The 15,959-nt window shown below is 37.5% G+C and overlaps 1 protein-coding gene across 2 annotated transcripts in view; it reads left to right on the top strand.

Annotated features, from left to right (window-relative positions):
- LOC115223087 (neuroepithelial cell-transforming gene 1 protein) overlaps positions 1–15,959 on the top strand; it is an 85,779-nt gene that overhangs the window by 22,591 nt on the left and 47,229 nt on the right. For both annotated transcript variants that reach the window (XM_029793504.2, XM_036500412.1), the window contains exons 3-5: positions 2,613–2,780; positions 7,638–7,790; positions 10,024–10,107. In XM_029793504.2, coding sequence (XP_029649364.1) covers positions 2,613–2,780; positions 7,638–7,790; positions 10,024–10,107 — 405 coding nt within the window. The remainder of the gene's footprint in view (positions 1–2,612; positions 2,781–7,637; positions 7,791–10,023; positions 10,108–15,959) is intronic.

The following is a 15,959-nucleotide window of genomic DNA, read 5'->3' as shown; positions in this document are numbered from 1 at the left end:
AATGGACGCTAATTGATGATGATGGTGATGGTGACGACGATGGTGATGAAGATGGCTCCAGCAGTATTTATGCCCAGCACAAAATCAAACTGCATCTCAACTAGTCTATTTCTGAAACTTTCATGTCCTGGTCCAACAATTTGATACCCCTAGTTTGATACCTCTGTAATTACTTCTGTCTAATGTATGCACATGTACATGTGTATGTGTGTGTGTGTGTTTGAGTGTGTGCATGTGTGCATTAAGATGTGAGCTATGGGAAATATTACTTTGCTTGGAAAAAAGAGGTAAGGGTTGATGGCAGGAAAAGCATCCAGCAAAGAAAAATTAGTCTCAACCAGTTTCAATGGACATGTGCATGCATGGTGATGCGGATGTTGAAACAATGATGAGGATGAAGATGATATATATCTATATATGTATGTATATATGTATGTGTACATATATATATATATATATATATATATATATATATATATATATTATATAATATATATATATATATATATATATGTGACCGCATGTGTATCGTTGGCGATTTTCTTTCTCTGTCTTCCCTTCTTTAGACCTTTCCTTTTTCTATGTTTCTGATGAAGAGCTCTGCTCGAAATGTTAAATCCTCTTTCTTTCTTTCCTTTCCTGAGCGTCCAATAACACTATACTTGTTCCACGACCTTGCGTTGTTGTGTTTTCTCTTTGTGTTTTCATGTTTGGATTAACTATATCTGTATATATATATAATATATATATATATATATACATACCATTTTGCAGTGTAACGCTTCATCATTTATTCAATGGCCTGAAGTGTTACACTGCAAAATGGTTTGATTCAAATATATTAAGCCTTCATTCCTCCTCTCAAAGCCCTTCTTTTCTTTTATTTTATGTATTTTTCGTCACTCTGATGAAGCTCCATGTTCCAGATTGAATGTGCTATAGAATATGACGAATATTATTCTTAGAATTTTCTTTAACAGCACTGTGGGACATTGGAAGCAGAAATGGCTGTTTGATGGGATAAAGTTATGTATTAAAAAATAATAATTGATGGTAGTCAATTGTTGTTGATCAAGATTTCTCCATTTTCTGCTTAATTTAAATTTGATTCCTGATAAAATCTTGTTTATTTTTGTTATTGCATGTATCCTTAGAGCATAATATGCTTGCATATGTATGCCCAGGGTTAACATAGGTAATTTATACTGGTAGTAAAATGTATATTCTTATCCCTTAGATGGTTATTCCAACTGCTAACTCTACTAACCTATATATGTATGTCTGTATATATATATATATTATATATATATGTGTGTGTGTGTGTGTGTATATATATATATATATATATATACTCACACACATACATGTATATCTATGTGTATATATACATGTGTATATACATGTATATGTATATTCGTGGGTAAGGCCAGAACAATGCGAAATAAATCCAAGACAAATGACAAGAAAATAGGCAAATGAATTAATGATGACCTGCCCTGCCTTCAGCATTTCAGGATTATGACCCTCTCTTCAGGAATTAGTGAATGTTGCAAATGCAACCCTCCCCTGGAATTAGCGAATGTTGCAGATGTACATGTGTGGGAGTACATGTACATCTGCAGCATTTTCTAATTCCTGAAGAGAGGGAATGCAGAGTAAGTCACCATTAATTCATTTGCCTGTTTTCTTGTAATTTGCCTTGGATTTATTTCACATTGTTCTGGCTTTACCCACAAATTTTATATAATATATTCCACACAATGCTTTATACTAACTATTCCATAATTATATATATATGTAATTGAAAAAGACACAAACCTGGAAGTATGTATAATACTACTACTGGATAGCACAGGGTAAATCTGAAGGTTGATGAGCCTTATACTGTACTCTACTATGATCTTAATGGAGTATACCATAACTATATATATATATATATATATATATATATATATATATATATATATATATATATATATATATACACATATTTATATATATTAATATATCACGTGATCACGTGACCGACCAGTCCAATGCGTTCGCATTGTTTTTAGCCTTCGAATGACACCACCCCGCTGGCTAAGCGAGCAGGCCAACAGAAGAAAGAGTGGGAGAAAGAGTGGTGAAAGAGTACAGCAGGGATCACCACCCCCTCCCGGAGCCTCATGGAGCTTTTAGGTGTTTTTGCTCAATAAACACTCACAACGCCCGGTTTGGGAATCGAAACCGCGATCCTAAGACCGCGAGTCTGCTGCCCTAACCACTGGGCCATTGCACTTCCACATCTATTAATATATATGAAACTGTATATATTCAATTCTTCTTTATTGCATTGCATCAGTGATTGAAATTCTTATGCACTTAACTTGTGCAAATAACTGAATTGGCATAGTAATTTGATAAGTATAAAATTTTGATAAATTTTTCATTGTAAAGTATTGTGACTGATATAAATATATAGTTTATAAAGCAAAATATTCTCAATAACTGCTCTTTTCCATGTTCTTGTGTTTATAGTATTAAATGTTATGTTAACTGTTTTTAGAAAGTAATTACCACCTTTTTACAAGTGAAATAATACACCTTTATTTGATTTATTTTTTCAAAAGCGGTTGATTTGCTGTGAGTGTGCAGAAGTTGTGGTTTATAAAACTTCCAGTAACAATGAAACCGTTTGTCAGCAGTGTCTTTCAAGACGGACTGAGCGTAAAGAAACCATTCAAGAAATTGTACAGACAGAAGTCAACTACGGCAGAGACCTTAAAATTATTTTGGAGGTAAAATTCTACCAGCTTTCTTCAGTTTTTTTTAATTCACAGTCATGATTTCTTTCTCCCTTTGTGGGCATTAGCATGGTTTCTGTAGAACAGATTTATTGGAGAATTACTTTCCTATGTCGTGCAGAAGTTGTTTTTTACTTTTGAAAACTTTAGCAAAAATAATTCGTAGTTGCTCATGGAATCAACAAGTATTTCTATATTGTTGAACAATTCTATCATTACTAACCCTTCAATTATCAAGTGGGAATAGACACTGACATCAGGTAGGGAAACTGAAGTCAGTGGAGTTATGTGTCTTATGCAAGATCATGAAACAACTATAACAATAGTGAATTTTGAACTTATAACCAAATGTTCAGTAATTCAACTGTTGAATGTGATTTGCTTATGTTGTTCCTTTTTAGCCCAACTTCAGATCTGATTCAGTAAGCCTGTGATCAAAAGCATTCTAGCCATGGCTACCTCATCTTTTTAAGTATGTCTAAGACATTGACTATTAACGTGTTCTTCCTTTTTTACATATGGTAGGATGTGATATGAGGGAATTCAGCTGCTATTTCTAGCATGTTGAACATCTGTGTAGAGCAGTAGTTTCCAATGTAATATATTCCCTGCATCTGTAGATCACTTCCAACAAACTTGACTCAATGCATAAAATACAAATGTAAATCAAACAATTAGAAAAATCTGTAAACACTGAAATTGATCACAATTATGAGCAGAAAATGCACAACTTCTTTGTTCTTACTTCTCATTCATGATTTTATCAAAACATGGAACTGTTATGGAACTGATTGCAATCTGCAGGTCTTGCTTGTGGATTCAGGTGATTTGTAGATTTTGTCTTGACTGACAAAAGAGAATTGAAACCAAATTCACACAAGTATACTATTGCAAGAGGAATGAAGACACAGTTATGGGTTATAACTTACTGAGGACTAAATCTACATATGTTGAATAATAAAGATACTCCCTTTTACTTGTTTCAGTCATTTGACTGTGGCCATGCTGGAGCATCGCCTTTAGTCGAGCAAATTGATCCTAGGACTTATTCTTTGTAAGCCTGGTACTTATTCTATTGGTCCCTTTAGCTGAACTGCTAAGTTAGGGTGACGTAAACACACCAGCATTGGTTGTCAAGCAATGTTGGCAGGACAAACACAGACACACAAACGTATACACACATACATACATACATACATACATATATATATATATATATATATATATATATATCCGACGGGCTTCATTCAGTTTCCGTCTACCAAATCCACTCACAAGGCTTTGGTCGGCCTGAGGCTATAGTAGAAGACACTTGCCCAAGGTGTCATGTAGTGGGACTGAACCTGGAACCATGTGGTTCGTAAGCAAGCTACTTACCACACAGCCATTCCTACGCCTGGATGTATTTATTAGAATAAAGTTATTTTTAAGAGCTAATTAATAAGTCGATTCTGATAAGAGATTTCCCCTCTCTTTTCACACTTTCATGAACTTACTTCCCCATTCACCTTGTCTAATCCACTTGACCAATTCTCTTATATTCATCAACTAGTGATTTGGGGACACACCCTTACACCTCTTCATGACCATCATCTCTCATTTTCCATTGGGGTAGCCATGTACCTTTTTTTTACTGTAAGATAATAATAATAATAATTGTGTACAGTGCTCAGGTGCACTACAACTCATCTAAAGTGTATATATAATCAGGTGTAGTTTCGACGGATTTCGGGAAGCATGAGGGCCTTAAAGGATGCAGTGTCATGGCAGTCAACAACTGATGCAGGCAGTTTATTCCACGCTTCAGCAACCCTGAGCGTGAAAAAATGTTTCCGAAAGTCATGGGAGCTGTGCTGTTTTCTGACTTTGTAGGCATGTCCACGTGTGTTAGACACATGGAGATCAAAAAGGTGTTCAGTGTTGTTGTTGGTGAGGTGGTTGATAACCTTGTGGGTGTTTACCAAGTCCGTCGCCAGACGCCGGAGCTTCAGTGAATCCATGCCCAGGGAAACAAGGCGCTCAGAATATGGTAGGTGTGTTTCTATCATACTGTAATGTCTCATCACCTGACATTAAGCTATCTCCCTCAGTACTGCGTCCACTCAGTTGTGGGGTTTGTCTTGATAGTTACTTGGTGACTTCACTAGTACTGGTGCCATGTAAAAAGCACCCAGTACGCTCTGTAAAGTGGTTGGTATTTGGAAGGACATTCAACCATAGAAACCATGCCAAAGCAGACACTGGAGCTTGGCATAGTGCAGTTCTCTGGTCTGTCAGCTTCTATTAAACCCATGCCAGCATAGAAAACAGATGTCAAACGCTGCCACTGCCAATGATGACGATGATATACTTTCCATCTTTGTTACATCCTTTAAAATGCATCTTGCATTTACAGGGATGCAAGCAGCTTAAGTTGGGAACTGCTGGTGTAGAAACTCCCTGATTAACTTGTGATTAATTAGTAATTTGTTTGGCAGTGGGGATCAAGACTTTATACTAGTTTGTTATTTAAACAATCTTCTTTTAAAGTACCAGTGGGTATAACACCTAGAATCTAACTACAAACATGGAATGATACTATTTTGTCTCAGAGAAACTTCCAGATGCTCTTCCTAATGCCAAACACTTTACGGAGTGTACTGGGATCTTTTATGCAGCACTGGGTATCTTAATGTGACACTGACACAGGTGTTTTTTTTTTATGTAGCATTGACACCCATGAGCCTACAAGATTAGGATCACTCAGCTGTCAGCTGAAGAAGGATATAGGGGATATGCCTGTATGCAAAGATAACCACAATTTTACTTGACTTGTCTTCTAAATCACAGCAAACCACCAGAAGTCTCGTAGTCTCATATTACTAATTATTATAAAAATGGTATCCAGTAGAATCAATACTATTCTCATTAATAGCTAAGAGAGTGTTAGAAATGTCCTGGATTAACCCATTTTTTTTTACCACATTTCTGTTAAGATACTCTGTGTTTCTTTCAATTAATTTTAAATATAACAAAAAAATTAGTAAAATAACTTAGCTGTCATTAAGCTAGTGTTAAGAACATAAATTGTGACTAAGGTTTGGTGGGAGATTTTAATTTAGAACTTTTGAAAACAAGACATTTATACTACAGAGCCAGAGGTGGCTTCCAGTGGGTTGGCATCAAAAGGGTTAAATGAATTTAATTATACTTCTTATATCATTAACAATCCCTATTATATCTATAACTATATTGTTGATTATTAAATGTTTGGTTTTACTTTTTATCTATTTTACATGCTGTTTTCCATTTTATTTTCTTGAATATAAAAGTCTCTAAGGAGGAGACTGAAGTCATGGTTTCATTGGCCCTCAAAGATTAATGACATTAGTGCAATTAATGTTCATCTTTAACAAATGCAAGTCAATAATTGTAAAGAAACAAAAAATAATACTTTAGAGAAATGAAAAGCAAAGGTGACTGTTGCAGAATTTGAACTCAGAATGCACAGAGCTAGAACATAAATTGCAATGCATTTTGACTGATCTCACTCAAACAATTCTACCAAATCACCACCTTACTACTACTACTACTACTACTACTACTACTACTACTACTACTACTACTAATAATAATAATAATAATAATAATAATAATAATAATAATCATAATCATAACAATCCTTTCTACTAAAGGCATAAGGCCTGAAATTTTGGGAGAGAACCAGTTGACCACACTGACTTCAGTGTTTCACTGGTACTTAATTTATCAACCCTGAAAGGATGCAAAGCAAAGTTGATCTCAGTAAAATTTGAACTCAGAATACAGTGATGGACGAAATACCACTAAGCATTTTGCCTGGCATGCTAACAATTCTGCCAGCTTGCGACCTTAATAATAATAATAATAATAATAATAATAATAATAATCATAATCATAACAATCCTTTCTACTAAAGGCATAAGGCCTGAAATTTTGGGAGAGAACCAGTTGACCACACTGACTTCAGTGTTTCACTGGTACTTAATTTATCAACCCTGAAAGGATGCAAAGCAAAGTTGATCTCAGTAAAATTTGAACTCAGAATACAGTGATGGACGAAATACCACTAAGCATTTTGCCTGGCATGCTAACAATTCTGCCAGCTTGCGACCTTAATAATAATAATAATAATAATAATAATAATAATAATGATGATGATGATGATGATGATGATGATAATAATAATAATGTGCCAATTATTATTGGGTCCTTGGGGATGATATCAGAAGGCATCAAGAGGAATATAAAGGAAATCAGGATAGAGTGCCTAGTAGAACTGTTACAAAAGGTTCACTTCTTTTGGCATGGCCTGAATAATCAGGCAAGTATTAGATAGTTGAAAAGAACATAGCATGGTACTGTAGGCTGCAGGTAGCAAACCCACTATGCATGCAAGGTTTCAGGAATTCCAACAAAGCCTGAGTTACAAACAAAAATGATAATAGTAATAATTATGGCTTAACATTTTGGTGCAAAGTCAGCAGGTTGGCATCAAAAGGTTAAAATTGAATCTTTTCTTTTAATCTTCATACGGTATATTTTTAATGAAGTTCGCCACCCATGCTTCCTTAATTAATTTTGAAAATAATAAAATATTTTAAGGGAATTTAATAAAATACTTGAACTTCTTCATTATTAAGCTGGTATTTGGAAAATAATTTACGAAAATGTTCTTAGATATATTCATAATGAAATGTTTTTACTTTAGATATAAACACTTTAAAAAGAGAGACTGTGTATTATGAAAGTAGAGGTGGCTGAAGGCATTGATGATCTCAAAAGGGTTAAGACAATGAATGAAAGAAATTGTTATTGTTTTTATCATTGCAGGAATTTTATATACCTATGAAGAAAGCCAATCTTTTGGAAAATAAAGAATTAGCTTCAATATTTTTGAATTTAGAGGAACTAGTTCATGTTAATGAAAAATTCACCAAGCAGCTATCAGGAATATTACAAGAAGCTTCCAATAAAAAGGATGAGGTTAGTAATGATTATATGCACCTATTCTATAATGTGAGGACCAGAGGCATTGTTAGTCCTTGTTTGTCCCCTCTATGTTTAGCCCCCTGTGGGCAATAAAGAAATATATAATATGAGGATCAGAGGCATGAGTTGTTCATGATTGTGAGACAGAGTGTTAGAGAGAACAGATGTCATTAGAGAGAAGTAAATCTGAAATGACAAAGGCATCTTTGCCGTTGCTGCTAATGATAAGAAAGAGGCATGGAGATGTTATAAAGAGAAGCTGTTGGGTGTGGGGAATGCATGGGATTAAGAATAAAGGGGGACTACCTCATGTTGACCTAACTAGGAGACCAATAATTCAAGATGACAGAAATGAGACAGATAAAGTGATTAAAACAAATAAGTTAGGGAAAACTAGTGGACCAACAAGAAAAGTCTCTGAGATGCTCACAATATGAAGTCAGTGACTGGCGTAGCAGTATCATTGTAAGCTGCTACAAGGGTAAAGGAGATACTTTAGAGAGAGAGAGGAAATTATAGAGCCATCAGATTCTTGGATCAGACTGTGAAGATCACATAGAGAAGCATAACACAAGATCAGAAATAAAGTTCGTTCAGATGAAATGCAGTTCAGTGTTATACCTCAAAAGAGGTACCACAGATGCAATTTTCCTAATAATGCAATTTGGCTTGAAATACTTGGCTAAGAGTAAACAACTGTAACTGGCATTCGTTGACTTGGGTAAACCCTTTGACAGAGTGCCACACTCTATAATCTGTTGGTCAAGCTATGTATAAAGCTATAGTAAGTAAAGTGAGAATGAATTTAGTGTGAAGATAGGGGTCCATCAAGGTTCAGTTTTCAGCTCTCTCCAATTCATCATATTGTACAGGCCATTACAGAGAAGTCTAGTACTAGCTGTTTATGGGAACACCTATATGCTGATGATTTAGTTCTTGCAGTTGAATCTTTATTAGAATTAGGAGAAATTCTGGGCATGAAAGTAAAACCTGGAATCAAAAGGCCAATCACTACCCCTAGCCACTATCTCATCATCCATCTGCTATTACCAATCACTCCCTCTCTCTCTTTCTGATTGCATCTACATACTCCTGCCTTCTTCATATCATATTCTTGTTCCTTCTACCCCGCCTACTCATTAAGAGCCTTTTTCATGTCATTGTTCTTTCTCTTCTTTCTCTCCTATTCCTCTTCTTTGTCACCTGAACAAGGGGGTGCTGAAAAGTTCCTGACCCTAAGTGTGTCATAAAAAGTCTGGTTTGAGGCCCAGCCTTCCAAATGTTTTTACAAGGCTTAGAAGAATTGAAGGACCACTGTAATAAGTGTGTGAGTCTGAGAGTGAATCTGTTGAATAAAATCATAATTAATTGATTCTTCTGTATTTTCTTTTACCCAAAGCCAGGAACTTTTCAGCACCCCTCGTGCAAATGTATGTTCCCTAATTTATTGAGTATTCTCTATATCTACATTTACTTCTGTATCCCCATCTATCAAATATGTATCTCTTATGATAAAATTTATGATATTTCTGTTGTCATTGTTCCCTTTCCAAATTTACATTTATAGTACATTTATCATGTACTGTTGATAGTGTAAAGTGGTTGGATAAATGAGCAGAGAAAGTCTTATAAGAGTTATGAAGTCTCTCTAGTCCTGTCTTACCAAGACTGTTTAACCCTCTAGCGTTGGTGCCATGAGAAAATGCACCCAGTACATTCCAGTTGGTGTTAGGAAGGTCATCTGTCCTTAGAAATCAAACCAAATGACATGTATGAGTACCTAGTCTTTGGGACCAATAGCTCAGATTATGATGACCTGTTCAGCCCATGTCAGGGTTGAAAATGATGATGATGATGATAGTGCAAGGAATATTCAGAGAAAATCTTAGTGAATGTTGTTGCTATTGGCTTTTAGAGTATTTGTTTTCATTATAATAACATGCAAACAGGATGTTTTCATATCAGTCATCACTTTTTTCTTGGAAAATTTCCATAACACCTTCATTTAAATAAAGCTCAAGCCCAGATTGCAAACTAGAATATATGATTGGACTAAAGCATGAATAATAGATTATAAAAAAAAAAAAATGACTATTTATATAACTGCTTTAGTCATGCCTGATTTATTGTATTAAGTTTATGTATAAACTGTCACTTAGTATTTGAATGGAAAATTTCCATAAAACCTACATTTGAAGTTATTTCCTTTCTTTTGATTAATATCCAGGATTACCAGAAAGTCAATATTGGTCAACTTTTTCAAGAATACTTCCATATGTTCCAAGCTTTTGAAAAGTACTGTGTAAATCAGGTAAACAATATTACTGTTGACCCTCATTTATCTGCCAATGTTTTAATTCACCAGATTAATTTATCAGATAAACTGTGCAAAATTTTGTGAACAAGGAAGAAAAACAGTAATAAAAAGCTAAAAGGGAAACAGAAAAACATTAGGGGAATTTAGATACATTTTTATAGAATGCAACTACATCTACTAGTTAAACATGTTATGTGCATGCATGGCTATTGGCACTGGTTTGGCTGTAGGTGCAGGCATGACTGTATAGTAAGAAGTTTACTTCCTAACCACATGATTCCTGATTCAGTCGTACTGTGTGACACCTTGGGCAAGTAGCTTCTAGTATAACCTGGGCTGATTAAAGCCTGTGAATGCATTTGGTAGTCAGAAACTGAAACAAACCTGTTGTAGTGTAATATATATATATATATATATATATATATATATATATAATATATATATCTATATATATATATATTATAGTAAGTAAGGTTAGTTGGCAACATGTACACAGAAGAAATTCAAAGTAGAGGTTGGGGTCCACCAGGGTTCAGTACTCAGCCCTCTCCTATTTATCATAGTCCTCCAGGCAATTGTGGAGGAATTCAAGACAGGTTGCCCCTGGGAGCTCCTCTATGCTGACGACCTCGCTCTAATTGCTGAGTCACTATCAGAACTGGAGGAGAAGTTCCAGGTGTGGAAGGAGGGTTTAGAATCGAGGGGCCTTAGAGTCAACCTAGCTAAAACCAAAGTACTAATAAGTAGAAAGGTAGACAATCCACAAATGTCTTCAGGAAGATGGCCCTGCTCGATCTGTAGAAAAGGTGTAGGTAGAAACTCTATAAGATGTACCCAGTGTAAGCTATGGACACATAAGAGGTGCAGCAATGTCAAAGGTAGGCTAACTGGGAAGATAGTTTTTGTATGTGGCAGATGCTCGGGAGCATTGACCTCCGAAAATCTGCAGAAAACAACTTCCGTCACTTTCCAGGGGGAAAAACTAGAAGTAGTTGATAGCTTCCGTTATCTAGGTGACCAAGTCAGTAGTGGGGGTGGGTGCGCTGAGAGTGTAACTGCTAGAATAAGAATAGCCTGGGCAAAGTTTAGGGAGCTCTTACCTCTGCTGGTGACTAAAGGCCTCTCACTCAGAGTAAAAGGCAGACTGTATGATGCATGTGTACGAACTGCCATGCTACATGGCAGTGAAACATGGGCCGTGACTGCTGAGGACATGCGTAAGCTCATGAGGAATGAAGCCAGTATGCTCCGATGGATGTGTAATGGCAGTGTACTTACTCGACAGAGCGTTAGTTCCTTGAGAGAAATGTTGTACCTGGTGTGCAAGAGAGACGATTGCGCTGGTATGGTCATGTGGCGAGAATGGATGAAGATAGGTGTGTGAGAAAGTGCCAATCCCTAGCAGTTGAGGGAACCCGTGGAAGAGGTAGACCCAGGAAAACCTGGGACGAGGTAGTGAAGCACGACCTTCGAACGTTGGGTCTCACCATGGAAATGACTAGAGACCGAGACCTATGGAAGTATGCTGTGTGTGAGAAGACCCGGCAAGACTAGTGAAGCCAAAACCTGTGGCCCCTACCTGGGACGTAGTCAGTCCACCTGTGCATACCTTCCTTCTTGTGACACTTGTGAAGACCTGTTGAGGCAAGTGAAAATCAAATCAAATCAAACCAAATCAAAATAGATGAACATCAATGGAATTTGTATCCTTGTGGTACCAGTGCCGGTGGCACATAAGAAAACCATCCGAATGTGGCCGTAGCCAGTACCGCATCGACTGGCCTCCGTGCTGTGGGCACGTAACAAACACCATCCGATCGTGGCCGTTCGCCAGCCTCGTCTGGCACCTGTGTCGGTGGCACATAAAAAAACACCATCCGAGCATGGCTGTCTGCCAGCCTCATCTGGCACCTGTGTCGGTGGCACATAAAAAACACCATCCGAGCATGGCTGTCTGCCAGCCTCGTCTGGCACCTGTGTCGGTGGCACATAAAATCACCCACTACACTCTCGGAGTGGTTGGCATTAGGAAGGGCATCCAGCTGTAGAAACACTGCCAGATCTGACTGGCCTGGTGCAGCCTTCGGGCTTGCCAGACCCCAGTTGAACCGTCCAACCCATGCTAGCATGGAAAGCGGACGTTAAACGATGATGATGATGATGATATATATATGTGACATGTACATGAATGGGATTTTGGGAGGTGTACCAGATGTAATGGTGGGATTCAGTTTCTCCTTCGGGTGCTCACCAATGTATTTTCAAGGTTTTAAAAAAAGGTAATCCCATAACTGCTTACCTCATAAAAATCTGGTCAGTTTAGTGCAGCTAGCAGATGTCTATACTATGGTTGAAACAATAGAATTAGTAATACTAGCCAACCAATGTGACTTAAGATTTCTTGTTGGAATGTTCACATATTAGCTGATAATGCAGAAACTTGTTCTGAACATAAAACAACCTTCTTGCTAACAAACTATGAAACTATTCTGTTGATATTGCTGCAAACTTTGATTAAATAATGTAAAGAGCACTGCTAACACAGTAAAACATAATGTTGGTTTATAAAAACATTTAATATACTTTATAATGGTTGCACAATGGAATACCATGTGCCTACAAGTCATTAATGTTTGCATTCCAACTCCAGGAATGTGTTTAATATGTAAATTGGTATACCCAATAACTTAACACCGCTGTATGTGGTGGCTCTATAAGCAATGTGTTCGGAGGCAAAAGTGGGATTTGATGGGTGCTGATGAAGAGGGAAACCCCCCCCCAAAAAATGGCATGTACACTCATTGCCTACTTTTGTCTTTTGTCTCATTATTTGTTCACATCTGATGTCTCGATAAGAAACATCGCAAAAAATCAGTTTCTGGAGAAATAACCTTAACAGTATATCATCATCATCATCATCATCGTCGTCGTCGTTTAATGGCCACTTTCCATGCTGGCATGGGTTGGACAGTTTGACTGAGGACTGGTGAGCCAGGAGGCTGCACCAGGCTCAATCTGATCTTGCAAAGTTTCTATAGCTGGATGCCTTTCCTAACGCCAACCACTCCAAGAGCGTAGTGGGTATTCTTTTATTCTTTTACTCATTTCAGTAAGTTAACCGTGCCATGATGGAGCACTGCCTATAAGGGTTTTAGTTGAGCAAATCGACCCCCAGGACTTAATTTTTAAGCCTGGTACTTATTCTGTTTGTGTCTTTTGTTGTTACTGGGATGTAAACACACCAGTCATCAATTGGTGATGGGGGACAAATACAGACACAAAGGCACACACACACACACACACACTCGACAAGCTTCTTTCAGTTTCCATCTACTAAATCCACTCACAAGGCTTTGGTTGGCCTGAGGCTATAGTAGAAGACATTTGCCCAAGGTGCCATGTAGTGAGAAGCAAGTTTCTTACCACACAGCTACGCCTGTGCCTAAATATATATAATTTTTGTATGTGAATGTGTGTATGTGCGTACATGTACAAAGAAGAGAGGGGAACAGGGAGAGAGAGAGAGAGAGAGAGAGAGTGAGATAAAGCGAGAGGGGGAGAGAGAAAGAGAGAGAGAGCATGTGCGTGTGCGTGTGTATGTGTGCAAGAACCATGCTCATGTATATGTGAGTGGGTGAGCATGCAAGAATGTGTATATTTTATATCCTTGTGTAGATTTCTTTGTGCACATATTTGTGTGTGTGTGTCTATGTGTCAGAGATGCATGGGTGGTGCATTTGCACATGTGTATGTGTGTATGAGGTTGTTTACAGGGTTGGGATGGGCAATGTGTGTTAGTGTGAATGTGTGTGTGTGGGCTTGTGTGTTAGTGTGAATGTGTGTGTGTGGGCTTGTGTGTATGTGTGTGTATCAGTGTATGTGTGGACTGGATATGGGTGTATGTGTGACTAAGCATGTGGTGTACATGTGATATGTTTCTGTGCATGGGTGTGTGGGAGGGTATGGAGCATTTTGTACTGCGAAAAGTGGGTGGCGTGCTGTGTCCAAATGGTAGACAGAAACATACAAACAAACAAACATACATTCATACATACATACATACATACATACATACATACATACATACATACATACATGAATATAAGCATATGTAATCCAAGAGAAACGTTGAGCCTCCAACCAAGCCTTTCACAATAACCTTAAAGCCAGGAACTTTTCAGCATCCCGTTGTATATACTCTCTTTTACTCTCTTTTACTCTTTTACTTGTTTCAGTCATTTGACTGCAGCCATGCTGGAGCACCGCCTTTAGTCGAGCAAATCGACCCCGGGACTTATTCTTTGTAAGCCCAGTACTTATTCTATCGGTCCCTTTCACCGAACCGCTAAGTGATGGGGACGTAAACACACCAGCATCGGCTGTCAAGCAATGCTAGGAGAACAAACACAGACACACAAACACATACACACACACATATATATATATATACATACATATATACGACAGGCTTTTTCAGTTTCCGTCTACCAAATCCACTCACAAGGCATTGGTCGGCCCGGGCTATAGCAGAAGACACTTGCCCAAGATGCCACGCAGTGGGACAGAACCCGGAACCATGTGGTTGGTTAGCAAGCTACTTACCACACAGCCACTCCTGCGCATATATATATAATTAATGGAGAAAATGGAAAATAGAAGATATGAGAATCTTTATTGATTACTACAATCATTTCAATCCATCTAGCATTGCTCTCTTGCTGGTGGGATGCTGCACAACTGATGCTGACAACTTAGGTGTATCCCTCTGTGTAGATGTGTCTCCTCAAGTGATTTCAAGAGGTACTCTTTTACTCTTATACTTGTTTCAGTCATTTTACTGCGGCCATGCTGGAGCACCGCCTTAGTCGAGCAAATCGACCTCAGGACTTATTCTTTGTAAGCCTAGTACTTATTCTATTGGTGTCTTTTGCTGAACCGCTAAGTTACGGGGATGCAAACACACCAGCATCAGTTGTCAAGCGATGTTGTGGGGACAAATACACACATACAACACACACACACATATATGCATATACATATATACGACGGGCTTCTTTTCAGTTTCCGTTTACCAAATCCACTCAGAAGGCTTTGGTCGGCCCAAGGCTATAGTATAAGACACTTGTTCAAGGTGCCATGCAGTAGGACTGAACCCAGAACCATGTGGTTTGTAAGCAAGCTACTTACCACACAGCCACTCCTGCGCCTATATTTCATTCAAACAAACTCTGCATCGCACAACTTATTACCGCATGTTTTCTTTTAGGCCTTTGTAGATATAAATGGTAAATTGACAGATTCAGTCATATTTAACATGTCCAAGTACACTAGGACATGCAAAGACCGTAGGCTGCATAAATTGGTTTGAGAGAAGAAATTCTCTTTATAGACAATATGGGTGTAGACACAACTAGGCTATAAATGATATCATTAGATTGTAGAATGCATGCTAAGGAGACATAAAAATGACAATGACGATGATGATGACAGTGATGATGACAACAATAACGATGACACACTGATTGCTTGAGACATTGATATGAATTTTTACTTTTTGTTTGATTCTGATAGAAGACACGTTCTTATAGTCTTCTGGGCTTTTTTTTTTTTTTTTTTTTTGATAAGTAGAGATAGAAATTGTCAAAATAGGGATGAAATATGATTGCTTCTATCATAGCCTCGAGCCTTTAGGAAATCTTAAAATCAGTGCTGCAGTATAATAGAAACCCTTAATGAAACCCCTACATGGTTACTCATTCTGCTAGAAACAGAGCTAAATGTCTCTAAATCACACTTTTCCACCTTAAATAAAGAAAATTTTTTTCATGAAGGGATCATCTATAACC

Source organism: Octopus sinensis, linkage group LG2, assembly GCF_006345805.1.
Source record: "Octopus sinensis linkage group LG2, ASM634580v1, whole genome shotgun sequence".
NCBI classification, from domain to species: domain Eukaryota; kingdom Metazoa; phylum Mollusca; class Cephalopoda; order Octopoda; family Octopodidae; genus Octopus; species Octopus sinensis.
Note: the sequence above shows the minus strand (reverse complement) of the source record. Positions and strands in the feature narration are given on the sequence as shown.